Here is a 15,553-nt window from a genome sequence, read left to right on the forward strand (position 1 = left end):
ATATATGTGTGACTTGTTTAAAACACTTCTTTCATATTAAAATGTTTGAGTTACTACAAACAATCATGAAAACTGAAGAAAAAAGACAAAGAATACAAACAAAGTTCATTTATTTATTCATCATTTATGATTTTTCTAGTTATTAGACTGTTTTTTTTTGTTATTTTGTTAACCTTCTAATTTACCCATTTTAACATATACTGTGCTGTATGGATTGTAAGCTACATTTTGTTATGTAACACTAGAATGTAATATTTTTCTTCTTGTCACTTGCATTGCAGTATGGTTTTGACTGGGATATATTACGTGTACACAATGATGCAGCTATCAGAATACAGAGTTCCTATCGAGGGTATACGGTACGAAAGGAGTTTTTAAGAAGAAAAAAAGCTGCAATTACAATTCAAGCTCAAGTTCGTGGATATCATGCTCGAACAAGTTATAATTTAATTAAATCTAAGCCTCAGGTAAAGTAGTGTTTTTCTGAAGAATAGAGATCTATCAGTGAATGTTATATAGAATAAGCTGATTGTTTTAAATATAGTTTGTAACACTTCTCCTTCTAACCTTTAGATATGCTGGCTCGTAACTGCATGAATATAACTGTAGTCTTATTAGGCCGTAAAAATGAAACTTGGTACTAATGAAAACATTTACATGTTGATTTTTGGACTGGAGTTTTTTTTAATGATCATTTTATTTAACTTTAAGTTTTTGTTTCCAAATGAAGCTTGTTTTAACTTTAGAATTTACTTTATTAAATGTTAGTAATTGTTATGATAATTAATTTAAATACAAAGTCACTGTTTGAAAGCTGTGATCAAAAGTTGTTGGGTCAGTTGAAAAATAGTTTGTTTTTAAAATATCTTAAATATTTATCTGGTATTTATTTCTATATAAGTAGAAAAATATTGCTTGTTGAAAGTGTGATATCCCCAAGTTCAGTGATTTTGTTTCAAGTAATTGGTTATGTTACACAAGATAATGAGAACAACAAGTTGTAAGCCAATGATGAACAAAGCCCTGGTATGAAGGAGGCTTTGCTGATTTATAACAAGAACTTCAACAAAAATGTATTGTGGACTCTCTTGGTTGTGACTGAGAATATAGTAAAGAAAGAGACTTGATACAATTTAAAGCACGAAAAAGTGATCTTTATTCAGTACAAAACATAGACAGGGAAAACAAAGCATTATGTACACAGCTCTACAATGTTATTCGTCTCAGGATGAGTGTACTATCTGTTTCACTGATGGTCATCCAATCAAAAAAATTTTCCTCTAGACATTATCTGACCCACCTGTGGAAAACATCACAACCCTTCTTTAGTATATTTTACTTTACAACAATCTTTCTAATGAGAAAGTATATGTGGTGCCATAGAGGAATGACACAGAACAATATGTAACAATGGCAAAAGAACTTTGACACTCTCTTGACAATGTTCCACTTTAGACCTACATAAACTTGTATATATCGAAACTTTGAAACATTCGTAGAGGAACTTTAGGAGTTCACTTTATGAAATAAAGGAAGTATACAATATGTAGTATGCCTTCATACCACACTAAAATCAATAACAATAATTTTCAAGCTTAATCTAGTCATACTTAAGTGCAAAAAACGTACATGAAATAAACATCCATTTAAGACAAACTACCTCAGGCACCATTAAGCAACTGTTTACAAACTTTAACTAGAATGTTTATTTTCCTAATGGCTTTCCCCTAATGATTTTGATATAATTAAATTTATAAATACGTTGAAATCAATGAAGACATGAATAATGGTGTATTTTTATAGATTTTTGTTATTTAAAAGAAACATATGAAAATTGTAATTCTAATACAAAACCTAATTTTCAAAAATTATAAATAATTCAACTTGAAATAAACATTACACTGATATCTTCTGAGAGACAACATTTAAAGAAATTGATCTATGACAATGAGTAACTAGAAAAGCAGCAAGTTGGCTACATTACAGTTCTCCACTGTTAAATCTATAACAACTTAATATTATCCCAAAATATTATAAGTGAGAAGCTTAGCTGTAAACCCAATATTTCCAGTTGGTATTAATTATAGCTTCATTTCAATTTTAAGAACGTTTTCTGGTGTGGTGTTACAATTATGTACATACGACTGTGTAAAACAAAGTGTAAAGTTATCGTTATTGATAATCAAAACAAGTCAACGATGATGAGCATACACAGATGATTGACAGTGCTGGAGTGTGAACATGACGAAAAACTAAATGAGACTAAGAAAATATAATAACTATAATGAAAACAGAACAACATCAGCTCTCCTTAAGCACATGTTCTACCCACAGCACAGTCATTCTGTAAGTTAAAATAGAAGGGACAGACAGGTATCAAGCCTCTATACATGATGCTAACCTGCACAGTTCACCACTTTCACAGATTAAACATTGCCATCTTCAACTAGTTTAAAGTTTGATGGTGTATTCATCTTTGTCCATGATAAAACCTTCATGGATTAAACCACTTTGACACAGTAAAGATGAGCATCAAAGACTGACTAGTTTCAAGAATGAAGAAAATTAGTAACACAGAAAATGAGAAGAGAAACAATAAAAAATACATCAGTCATCACAAGGAGCCTCAGCAATGGATAGCCTTAAGGATTGTAAAAGAAGAGAACTGTCAAGTATAAGCAGGTATGCTTGAAAACATATATAAAGAGTACGTATAAAGAAGCATAAAGTTAGAACATTATTCAGAAGCCATAACACTGTTAGTGTACACCAAACCACCTAAATACCCAATGGAGAATAAAACAAAATTTACAACATCCTTTGTGAATGTGGACTCTAATACAGTGGAGAAACAAAAGGACAAACAAAAAGTCAGAATTCAGTTGTACAATTGGCATACAAGAATCTTTACTAACAATCTAATTGGAAGAGCTCATAATGTCAGAGAAGAAGACCATACAATAAGATGGAGTAACACAAAACTGATGAGATATGAACCACACACATAATAAAGGAAGCCTTCTAAGTCCAGTTAACAGATAATACACTCAGTCAATCTAGCACAGAAACTCTTTATAAAGTATCCAAATAGTTAGTTGATTCAAGTCCAAATGGGGTGAGAGCCTGGACTACAAACCCCGGATCCTGCTACTGTATACAGTCTAGAAATGGCAAAAGATTAAAACCCAAATGTACAGTATAAACTAATTAGTACCTAATAAATAAGAATTTTAAAAGAGTGATTAAGGAGACTTATGTGATGGTATAGAGTTACAACCCATGGCATCTGAATGCCATTACCCTACCATAAATAATACTAGTTTCTCACTACATGCACACACACACACAACTTCCAGATGCACTGTTTTAGCTTACAAGGGAAAACAGTAACCACAACTAACAAGAGAAATTGTAGAAAAGGTGCTGCTGAGTTAAAAAAAATTATTACCTATTTGAAGATAGACTTTATCATGGACAAAGATGAATACACCATCAAACTTTAAACTAGTTGAAGATGGCTATGTTTAATCTGTGAAGGCTTTATCATGGACAAAGATGAATACAATACACCATCAAACTTTAAACTGGTTGAAGATGACTATTGCAAGAAGATTGGAAAAACAATTAGCTACTTGGAACAGAGACAGTTTTACAAGTAAATGTACACTAAAACACAATCATTTATTTCTACCTAAAATTTACAAACAAGCCTACCATTTCCATCCCTAAAACAACTGTAGAAAATTCTCATGCCACCCTTTAGCTAGATAGAGTATCACTATCAACCATTTTAAGATCTCAGTCCACTTTGTAAAGATTATAAAAGCAACCATGATAACCCTGGTTTGTAATCCGTTCAATAATATACCATTTCTTTAATCATTACAGATGATCAGCTTAAAAATATTAGAATTCAAACAAAATGATCAACTGACAATCTTTACAATAACAGAACTCATGTCACTTCTAACATGAAGAAAATTACTTCCAATAACAAGAAAGATTAGTCAAGCATGAGATCATCTATGTCATCAGTACTTAGTAAAGTTCTAGGTAGAATATTTCAAAAATAATGATTTTAAAACAGCCATTCTGTGATCTTGGATTTAGCTCAGATATGTTGACTACATAACAGTGTGGTCACACACACTATAGACAATAGAATAAGTGAATCATCTGAAGAGACAACATCTAGTAATACAAATCTTGATAGAAAACGATAATTTCCCATTCTATAATGTAATGATCACCAAGATACATGGCTCATGGACAACAGAAGTTGACTGAAAACCAGTAGATACTGGTAAATATTTGGATTATAGATCAAACCACCTGAACAATGTAAAAGTGGATGTCATAGACTGCCTTGTTTCTAGACTTTACAAGATTTGTAATACAGAAGATACAAAGAAGAATGAAGAAAAACAAGTTACTGTGAACCTCTTTGACAACTGACATATTGAACATTTGATAAAGAAGAAAATAAAAAAGACAAACACCAAGAATAAGCAAAATGAAAATTATAGAGATACATCCATATTCCTCAAAGTGAAAGGTTGCTTAAAATATACAAAGGATTTACATGCAACATACAGTTAAAACAGGTATGAGAAGCCACAACAGTGAATTCCAATATGTTGTAGAAACGAAAAAAGACCAACAAACATTAGAATTAAGGAGCATAATATATATGTAGAATCTGTAATACCAATCTGTCTCTAGTAGCCCATCGTGTCAGATAAGAAGACCACACAGTAAAGTGGAATAATTGTAAAATAATAGAATATGAAAAACACGTTAAAAAAGTAAAGATAAAAGAAGCTTTTACATTCATCTAACAGGTTATACATACTCATTTAACGTAGTTAGTTACTCAATTAGTTTGTTGATTCTAGTTCCAATGGCCCTGATGAGTGGGTAACACACCTGTCTTTCAAAGAAAACCCAAAATCTAATCCAGGCTGTAGTTGCCACCACATGCAATCCTTCTCAGGACTTCTGTGAAGATGTTGGTAGATTAAAATCCAAATTGTAGGGTATAGAATAATTAGTAATACAAACTTTAATAGGTTATTGTATAAAATACTAACCATGACACAAAAACTAATTTATATAAACATAACTAATGTAACTAATAGTACTGTCTATTGTATGTCCATGTAACTAATAGTACTGTCTATTGTATGTTTGTGTAACTAATAGTACTGTCTATTGTATGTCCATGTAACTAATAGTACTGTCTATTGTATGTCCATGTAACTAATAGTACTGTCTATTGTATGTCCATGTAACTAATAGTACTGTCTATGGTATGTCTGTGTAACTAATAGTACTGTCTATTGTATGTCCATGTAACTAATAGTACTGTCTATTGTATGTCTGTGTAACTAATAGTACTGTCTATTGTATGTCCATGTAACTAATAGTACTGTCTATTGTATGTCCATGTAACTAACAGTACTGTCTATTGTATGTCTGTGTAACTAATAGTACTGTCTATTGTATGTCTGTGTAACTAATAGTACTATCTATTGTATGTCTGTGTAACTAATAGTACTGTCTATTGTATGTCCATGTAACTAACAGTACTGTCTATTTTATGTCCATGTAACTAATTCACAGGGTTTGGATGGATCTTCACCAAAATTGGTATGGAGGTTCATTAGGTCTAAATCTCTATTCAGTGTGATATATTCTTTATAAAATTAAGTCATCTAAACTAGGGTATATTGTATGTAGTGAGCCTGGCATGGCCTGATGGTTAGGGTGATGGACTCTCAGTCTGTGGATCTTGGGTTCAAATCCCTGTTGCTGAACATGCTCTCCTTTTTAGCCTTGGGGACATTACAATGTGATGGTCATTCCCACTATTCATTGGTAAAAAGAGTTGGCTGTGAGTGATGTTGAGTAGCTGCCTTCTATCTAGTCTATAACTGCTAAATTAAGGATGGCTAACACAGATAGCTCTGGAGTAGCTTTGTGCAAAATTCAAAACAAACAATTGTATGTAGTAGCTATCAGTATATTCAGATTTTTCAACTCTGGCAATTAAATGTCTTACAAATAATAACTAATAACTAAATAACTAATAACATAATAACTAATTTACAGTAATTTTTGTACATTAAGTTAATTGATACTACCAAATCAGCTTCATTAATGTATATTTAATATTACACTCATTCTTCACAGTGTTAGTTTATTTTTGTACTGAAGTAACTAACAGTAATTTGTTAATTTATTAATACGTAAGACATTTTTAAATTATTTCTTTTCTTTTTTTCAACTTAGGAAGCATGGTTTTTATGATAAAGTAATATGTAATATTGTTAGAAATAAAATTATATTTATTTGCAACTTAAATATAGTGAAGAGGTGTATGTATGTCTTTGTCATTACCGGAGTACTTGCAATTGAACAAAATATGTTTCTTGCATTTTTTCATTTTGTTATATTTGTTTGAATCCAGAAATATAAAGTTATCTCATAAATTTTATTATTTTTAAAGACTTGAATGTATTTTTGTGAGTATTGAGTGTAATTTTGGTTTTCAGCTGTCATACAATATAAAAGGCGGCACTATTTGTCTTGATGATCCTTGTCTACAAACCTTGATCCACTGTTCTGATTGTACTCATATCAGCCGTCAGTTAGATGTTCGTCTCGCACTTTTACCCAAGTGTGAAGATTCTGTTCAAGAAACTAATACTCCTGTCTTGCTTGTATTAGGAGGAATAAACCCTAACAGCTTAAGTAGAACAAGCACAGGTACTTAAATTGAATGTACAGGGATATAAAAAAAAAGAAATGCTTGCACAGATTTTTGTTAGTATTATTATGGTAATTTATTTGTATGTTCCCTAGTGAGGTCAGTGGTAAGTTTATGGACTTAAAGTTCTTAGATTCCCTACCGTGGACATAGCACTGTTGTGTTGTACTTTTGTAGTTGTGTAGTACATTTATGGAAGATCTAAGCCTATAAGTGATTGTTGGAAACAAACTGGAAAATATTGATGATTTGGTTTTTGTTGACATATTTAAGGAAAGTTACCATTCTAAGATTGCTCATTCAGTGCTGTACCTTTTGTAGTTCCATCGTGTGGTTATGTATTGATGAATAGATAATAGTTTTTTACACATACAGATATAACTGTTAAGGTTTTATCTTAGTTCTGTTTTGTGATGTGATGTTTTCATTCAAGATAGTAAGCTTTAAATAATTTTATTTGAGTGCAAACTAACCAAAAATACAACCTTATAATTTTTAGATAATGAAAAATAGTAGATGGCAAAACTAGAAAAAAAGATTTAGGAGGAGTCAGAGATTAACTGTTAACAATGACTGATATGAAGAAAAATTCTTACAGCTATTTTTGAACAGCTATGAGTTTCTGTTAGACATATTTATTAAATGTATAGTTTTTAAATTGGCTTTAATGTTTTGTTAGAGAGAGAAATCTGAAATACATTGTTTTGTTAAATGATATTTAACTTTTACTGATTTTCTTTCAAGACTTCTCAACTAGAAATAACTATCAATAGGTTTAGAAATGAATTTGAAATATTGCTAAACTTTGCAAAAGAATGTTAATTGTACAAATTGTTTACATTAAAACTGAATTAGTTTCAGGGTTGGTGGGTTAACAATGAAAATTTAATTAAAAGCGCAATATAGACAATTTAGGTAAAATGCCACATATGAAAGTAATTAGTTTTTAATGGTTTCGTTTTATTTATACACTTTCCATGGAAGCCTGGATTGGTCAATGGACACTTTCAGTTTCAAAAGTGTTCATTATCTTTAAAGCTTAAACTGTCATGATATGTCAAAATAGCACAGTTCAAACATGTGACAAGTAACAGGTGTATTATTTGAGTGCAAGTTTCATTAAACAGTTAAATGTAAAATTATATACAAGATTATTAAATTTGTAAAATGTTTTATGTTATTAGTGTAATGACTGGTTCTCTTTATTGGATTTATATTTTATTTGTGTGCAGCATTGTAAGCCTATTCTGAAACAAGTGTTGCTTAATTATTTTTTTCTTTACGAGAAACTGCACATTTTTGTTTACATTTTTAACCCAAAGGTCATACAAACATGTAATACTTAAACCCAGTGCCTGAACCTTGACACTTTCTAAACTGTTGAGCAAATAATGATCTAAAGTTAACACAAAAATACGATACCCTATAACCTGAGCACTTTCAAAAAGTGGACCTTTCTTCAGGAGTACACTGAGAATGATTGTTTAAAGCAAAATGTGAAATAAAGTGAAGTTTGACACTGAGTGTTGATAAAGTAAAATAAAAGTGAGATATGAAGGTTGCATCAAAAGTAATGTTAAATAGATATAATTAAAAAGATAACATGGAAGTTATCATAAATAAATAAGTATTAAGATTAGGCTAAACTTTGAGAGTTCACACAAAACTTTATTTTTCTGACAGACAACAAACTAGTGATTGGAAATCACTGTTTCCAAGATCTAGATTTATTCCATAATGTTCAACAATATTTAAAGTGTCTCACACCTAAAAAGATGCAGAGGACATCCAGTCCTTCATATGAGAGGTGGAGTCTTACATGAAGTCTGATGTTTTTTTCCTGTTGACACAGTGGCTGACCTTGCGGGGGATCAGGAATGGGCTGGTTAGAATTTGGACTCTGGCACCTTCCTTTGCTCAGACAGCTAATCATGAGCCTAGGACAGACTCCTGCCTCCTGCACCATCTTTGCAACTAGTACATCAAGTTTGTAATGTCTTGAGCATTTCTCCTACAGCTTATGACTCTTCTCTTTCTTTTCATGTCTCCTCCTCCATTGTCTCTCATACTGGTTATCTTTCTACTTCCAAAGGATCCTCTTACATCCAGTCATTGATCACAAGCTATCCATAGAGCGCATCAACTCCTCTCTTGAGGATTTTTATTTCCATCTGTTTGTAATACTAAATAAGATGAGCAATTGACGATCTGTCATCAACCTTTCTCATCTCAATCATTTCATCCAGCTTCCTTGGTTTATGATGTAGTAATTTATTTTCCTTCAGTGGCACTTTTCACCTGATCTATGGATGACAAAGTTCAATGTTGCCGATGCCTATCTTCATATTCCGATCGTGGAGTCTTCACATTGTTATCTCCATTTTGAACGATGGGTTTTGTAGTTTCTCACTGTATGCATCTACCCCATACGTATTTTGCAGAATAGTCAGATCCTTTTCATGTCATCTTCGTTCATTGGGCATTCACACTCACCACTATGTGGATGATTGGTTTCTTATCATGCCTTCCTGACACTTGACTGAACTTCAATATCGACCTTTTTTATCTGTAGCTGAAAGAGATGGTCTTCTAATCAAAATGGAGAAGTCTATTCTTACTCCCACACAATACCTTATCCATTTAGAGGTGTTTTTTAATTCCCATCTCAGTCAGGCCCAACCTTCTTCTCTATGCCTTCAGGCCATGAAATGGGCCATTTTTATAATACAGTTGTCTCCTTCTCCACTGACACATGCAGTTCTATCTATTTTGGGAATGTGGGCAATCTTAGAATCACTCATTCCTTTAGGTTGGGCCCACATGAATTCCCTTCAGTGATCATTATTGTTGGATCTGCTCTCGTCTTGGGATGCCTCAGATTGATGCTTTCACCATACACACTAGATTTGCCATCTTCTGGTCTCCTGTACCTTACCCTCTAGCTTTGGGCATATATGCTCTCAGCCAGGATTGGATGGGTCTTCATCTCTACACGTTCCTTCAGATTCGTCTGTTATCCAAAGTTCTTGCACTGACTTGCTCCTCATCCTGTCAAGTTTTTCTGGTGGCATCACATTGGCTGGCTCAGCCTTGGTTTCCACTCCTTCAGTATTTTCAGGAGTGCCAACCTCTTCCACTTCCTCTCTGGCAATCTCTCTTACATCATCTTCAGTCTGACATTTTTCATCAGGCAATCACCATTCTCTTACTTCCTGCCTGGCTTATATGCAGTCTGTTGCTTGACATCAGGGATTGACCTCTCAGGTGTTATCTAACACAGTCCATTTGGTATTCTTCTTTGGATGTTAATCAATGGAAATGGTTTACTTATTGTTAGTGGTCTCGTAGACTTGGTTTTAATCCTTCTCATCCACTGTGCCACATGTTTCTCATTTTCTGATATATTTAATCGACAAAGGTTTGGCACCATCTTCCATTTCTCTGTATAAAGCAGCTACTTTTCATTTTTCTAGGAGACGTAACGTCTTTGAGTCCCTGGTTTTGTCCTTTCTTCTGAAATTTTTTTGTATTATCCATCCTCAACATCCATTACAGGTTTCTAATTGGGATCTCACAGTGGTTCTCCATGCCTTATCCTGTCCACCCTTTGAACCTTTGGGTCATGTTCTATATATCACCTTTCTCTTAAGACTTATTTTTTCTGTTGTTGGCTAGTGGATGCTGACGTTTGGATATGTTTGTGATTCATGTTCACAGGACTCTTTACCATTCCAATTATGTTCTGTTGTATCCAGATAGGTTCTTTCTACCCAAAACTTCAGCAGTTAGAGAGGAGGATAAGGCTTTTTCTCCTATTCATCCTCCTCAATTTCTCATTTATATGATCACTTGGATCCTGATCATCTGTTATGCTTGGTTTGGGTTCTCTGATGTTATGTTGCGAGCACTGAAGAATTTCAGGGTTCATATCACTGTTTGTTTCTCCTATGGTGTCTTGTGACTTATCCTCTGTCACTTTGAAAGGTTGGGTTCATCAATTGGTTCGTATTGCTTACTCTGTGCTTTCATTGAAGTGGTGGAGACTTCTTTGGGTCTCATCTCATCAAGTTCGACATGTCTCAATGTCTCTGGTGGCTCGGTTGTGTTGCCCACTGGAGGAGATTGTACAGACTGGTATGTGGACCATGCTTAATACATTTATGTATCATTATTTACATGATTTGGCGGTTGTCTCCTTGGATGGTTTTTGGCTATTCTCCATGCCCCAGCTAGATTATAAGAGAGGTGAGTGACTTCATTTCTTTTGTGTTTATTTCTATTCTTTTTCAGACACCCTTTCATCATCTTCATTTGGATCCCACTCAGTAGTGAGTGTTGCCTGTTCAGGTATGATTCTTTTAAAATTCACACTAGCTACAAGTAGATCAATAAACATTTTTCTTGTAGCAACAAACTCTGTTGATATGGGGTGTTCCATAAGACCACCATGTGGCTTTCTGGGTGGTAAGCAATTATATACACTACTGGACCGCTACTCATAGACTATCATAAGTAAAGCATAAGGGTATTTTGCCTGTTCTTGCTGACCCCATGATTGAATCAATCTGGATCGGTTTGCTTTTCAAAATGTGGAATGGGGTTCACCTATTGCACTATCTCAGGAGCATCATTCTTTGGGACTCCGCCATGTGAGTTATCCCGGAATGTGGTTCACCTATTGCACTATCTCAGGAGCATCATTCTTTGGGACTGCCATGTGAGTCATCCCGGAATGTAGTTCACTTTTTGCACTATCTCAGGAGCATTATTCTTTGGGACTCCCCAATGTGAGTTATCTCATCATTTCAATTCCTCTTGAGTGGTGCTTGAACTTATTATCCTACTCAGAGAGAAGAGGTTGAAGCCAGGTGCCTTCCTACCTATAACCCTGGATGGTTTTCCCAAATGTGTGGTTGGAGCAGGACCAGCCTATGTGGAAGCCTCCTTGTAATTCTCGTTCAGAGATTACACTTTGCTATCCAGTTGAGTTGAGCATGACCTGTTTTTTTCGGTCATTATCTTCATTTCGATGATCATGGATGAGGGTCTTCGGCTTCCCTGAAATTCCACACGTGGAGCATCAATTTCTGCGCCATTGATTGGACTTAGTTGGTTCCACATCCTCCTCATAATTCCAGGGGCGGGAGGTGTTGCCTTGCCTCTCAGGTTTGGGAGCTAGGATTTTGGTTTGTTATCCCAGGCTGGATAATCTCTGTTTCTTCAGGATGAGTGAGACAAGAAATGTCTCATAATTCCGAGTTCAGTTTGTGCTTCTTCAGGTTGGGGTGAGGGTTTGTCCACTTTTGTGTTGCTTGCCTTCTCTTCATAATTCCAGTGACTCAATTTGCACAGTATTGTAATTTGCAGGTTGGGATCTAGTAATACCACACTGCCTTCCCCATGCCCTAGCCACTATGCCTTGCATTTAGCTTTAGGTCCACAGCCCTATAATCCCAATGATAAAAGGTGGGACCTCATCTGCCTGGTTTGGGCCTTGGACGAATCCTGGGAGTTATGTACAATATTTCATCAAGTGTGGGGATTTGTACATTAGCTGGCCAACTGACTATGACCGGATATGTGTGGTATTGCAGGAGTGGGCCAGTTCTGGTATAGTTGTCCCTAAGTTTATATTGTCTTCTTACAACGTTAGGATTTTGCCTCTGTGGCCGGTCAGCCTTCACTGCCCAGGTATTAGATTTCAAATTTCCCAGGAAAAGATCGTACCTGTTCCAGAAGTAGTGCAGACTCTGTTAGTGTGCTGTTACTATATCTCAGTTTCGTACACATCTTTTCTAGGCAGACACTTTCTGTGTGGATTTTGCCCTCACCAGCCCCTCCACCTCTTCAGTGTGGGATTCTAGTTATAGTGTGAGAAGAGGTGTGTTTCGGAAGATAATATTTTCCTATACCAAAAATGTATTTCCGATAGTACTTATCTCCTCTCACACCGGTGTTTGGGTCTGCTAATTTGGACAGTCTCCAAAGAGTGAATAGGAAGTAAGGGGAGTTTATGTATGGATCTGAGAGAGAAGGCACATTGACGAAGGTGGAGAGAATCACAAGATTTAAATTGCTTTGAATAATATAGTGGGGTATAAAGGCTGGAGAAAGCAAGGTGAGATTCATACCCATGCTTAGATGGGCAGAGAAAATAAACTTTCATCATGATAAACCTAAAGTGTGAGAGGAAGTAAGTATTATTAAAAATACATTTTTGGTATAGGAAAATGTTAACCTTCACTTTTTGGGCTTTTTCATTTAAAATGTAATGTTAAAAATGACCTTTCAGTAATTTTTAATAGAAGAAAATGAAAGAGTCAAGACAAAAACAAAACATTTTATTTCCAAAGAAGAAGAAAAGTACAAGCGATCATTGGAATAGAAGGGTATTTCAAAATAAAGATAGGAAATGTAAAGAAAAAAGAAGAGTTTAAACTGCAGCACACATGATCATCAGGTAGAAACACACTAAAACAAAGACAAGATTTTCACAACAAGCCTTCACTGTCTCAAAGAAATATATTTCTTTTCTCAGAAGATAGAGCGAATCCGGTCTGATATTGCCAAAATGCATCCATAATACACATTCTCTCTGTAGCTGACTAATCAGAAAATGGAAAATATTTGTTTCATATGACAATTGTAAGATATCTTCCTTTCACAAAGTTAGTCAAGACACTATGTAACTGTCCATGGGACAGTAGAGACCTCAGCCAGTTTTCAGATGTTCCAAATCAAAACATAAAAAGTAAAAAAAAGTTTAGATGCGAAATATGTACTACTTAAAACTGCAGTTATCAGCTGGCTGTGATATTGAATTTTTTATTCATTTATTATTGAAATGTTAAAGTTTTTTTACATATTGAAACTAAGATGATATACTTATATAATCCAAATGTTTCATTTTATCAAATTGCTATACAGTCTTATCAAAATCTGAATTTGCAATTTACCTAAACGTAAGGATTATTCTTCTGTTGTTTTCCTAGGTGATAGCATGTTACGATATTTGCCAACAGAGGACAAGTGGGAGCATTGTGGTTATTTACCAGAACCTCGACATCATCATATGGCTGTTTTTCTCAATAGATGTGTGTATGTGATAGGTAAGTAATGTCTCCAGACTCTAAATACATGGAAATAGAAAAGCTTGTCTGTGTCCTAAATGTGTATTTGTAAAGTTTTTTGTTGAACTATAAAATTCCATGTTTAATGAACATGATTCAGCTGGGATTATGATATGAATGGTTCAAATCAAGTAGACTTACCACTGAATTACAGAAAGACTTTTCTTGTTGAGTTTTATCTCATGCTATAACCAAAACATGTGCCTTAAACATTTTTAGCAGAGTTCACTTACCTGTAATTCTCCACTCTCCTAATTTTCACTTGTCTTATTTCACAAATATGTGATGATCTTACATCTCTACTTTCTTTCTCTTGCCATAATTTACATTTACTTATTGACAGCCATACTGTTAACTTGGCTACAGTTTTCCTTCTGATGCAAGATAAATAAGTAGTCAAAAACGATTTATAAACATAATAAAGTGATTTATTTATGGTGGAACCTATTACATCTTTTGACAGAACATTGGTCTGTCTTCTTCAGGTATAATCTCATATGGCCTGGTGATTAGGTCACTTGACTTGCAGTTTGATGGTTGCTGCTTTGAATTCTGTCACTGAACATTTTGGCCAATTTAACCATGGGGGTATTATAATGTGATGATCAATCACTTTTTTTTGTTGGTAAAAAGAGTTGTCCAAGAGCTGGTGGTTGGTAGTGTTGACTGGCTGCCTTTCATCTGATCTATCACTTCTAAATTAGGGACAGCTAGCACAGATAATCCTTGAAGTAGCTTTGCACAAAAGTCAACAAACAAACTACTGCAAATATTTCCAGAATTTTGGAATTTTTATAACTTTGTTGAAGTCTTACATTCAGGATAATCTTGTAGCTTCATTATAAACCTGATTGTTAACATATCTGTGTCATTGTATACTTGTATTTCTGGTGGATATCATAATTTGTGTAATATTCAACATTTTCCTTTGTTTTTGATGAAGGTCGATCTTTTGCTCTTTATAATTACTGTAGAGTCTGAAGAGCTGGATTTATCTGCTATGGTGCTAGCCCTAATCATTATGACCCTTCTGCTGGATTAATTTCTTTTTCTCTCAAATATGTTATATCAATATTCAACCTGAAGGTGGTTGTGTTGTGTAAGATGATTCAGTACTGGATATTTTTTTTTCCCACATTTTCCTGATATTGTGGTTGTTTTTCCAAGCAAGCTCTTTATCTGTACACTTCATATTCCCCTTATGCTGTTCCTTCACAGATTTTTTTACCCTAGTTTGTTATTCACACACAAATATATATTTATTTCATTTTCCATTTAAGGAAAGCTAACAGCATGAGTTGATTAGGGTTTTAGCATCTCATTTTGCTTCTGGTCATCATTCCCTTCCAGAGTCTGTTGTGTCATTTTCTTTGATGCTTGTTACATCTATCTGTACTTTTCTTTTGGCAGGTTACTTACTATAATCAACAGATTATCAATTAAAACATTATATGAAATATGCTTACAACTATCATCAGGTTACTTACTATAATCAACAGATTATCAATTAAAACATTATATGAAATATGCTTACAACTATCATCAGGTTACTTACTATAATCAACAGATTATCAATTAAAACATTATATGAAATATGCTTACAACTATCATCAGGTTACTTACTATAATCAACAGATTATCAATTAAAACATTA

General features: G+C 34.0%; 1 protein-coding gene across 1 annotated transcript in view; it reads left to right on the forward strand.

The window, feature by feature from the left end:
- LOC106468199 (actin-binding protein IPP-like) overlaps window positions 1-15,553 on the forward strand; it is a gene marked incomplete at its 3' end in the record, with an annotated part of 63,670 nt that overhangs the window by 37,889 nt on the left and 10,228 nt on the right. Inside the window, exons 9-11 of the mRNA XM_022396536.1 lie at window positions 282-467; window positions 6,555-6,768; window positions 13,762-13,878. Coding sequence (XP_022252244.1) covers window positions 282-467; window positions 6,555-6,768; window positions 13,762-13,878 — 517 coding nt within the window. The remainder of the gene's footprint in view (window positions 1-281; window positions 468-6,554; window positions 6,769-13,761; window positions 13,879-15,553) is intronic.

The sequence above is a fragment of the Limulus polyphemus genome, unplaced genomic scaffold (assembly GCF_000517525.1).
Source record: "Limulus polyphemus unplaced genomic scaffold, Limulus_polyphemus-2.1.2 Scaffold2912, whole genome shotgun sequence".
Taxonomy (NCBI): Eukaryota; Metazoa; Arthropoda; class Merostomata; order Xiphosura; family Limulidae; genus Limulus; species Limulus polyphemus.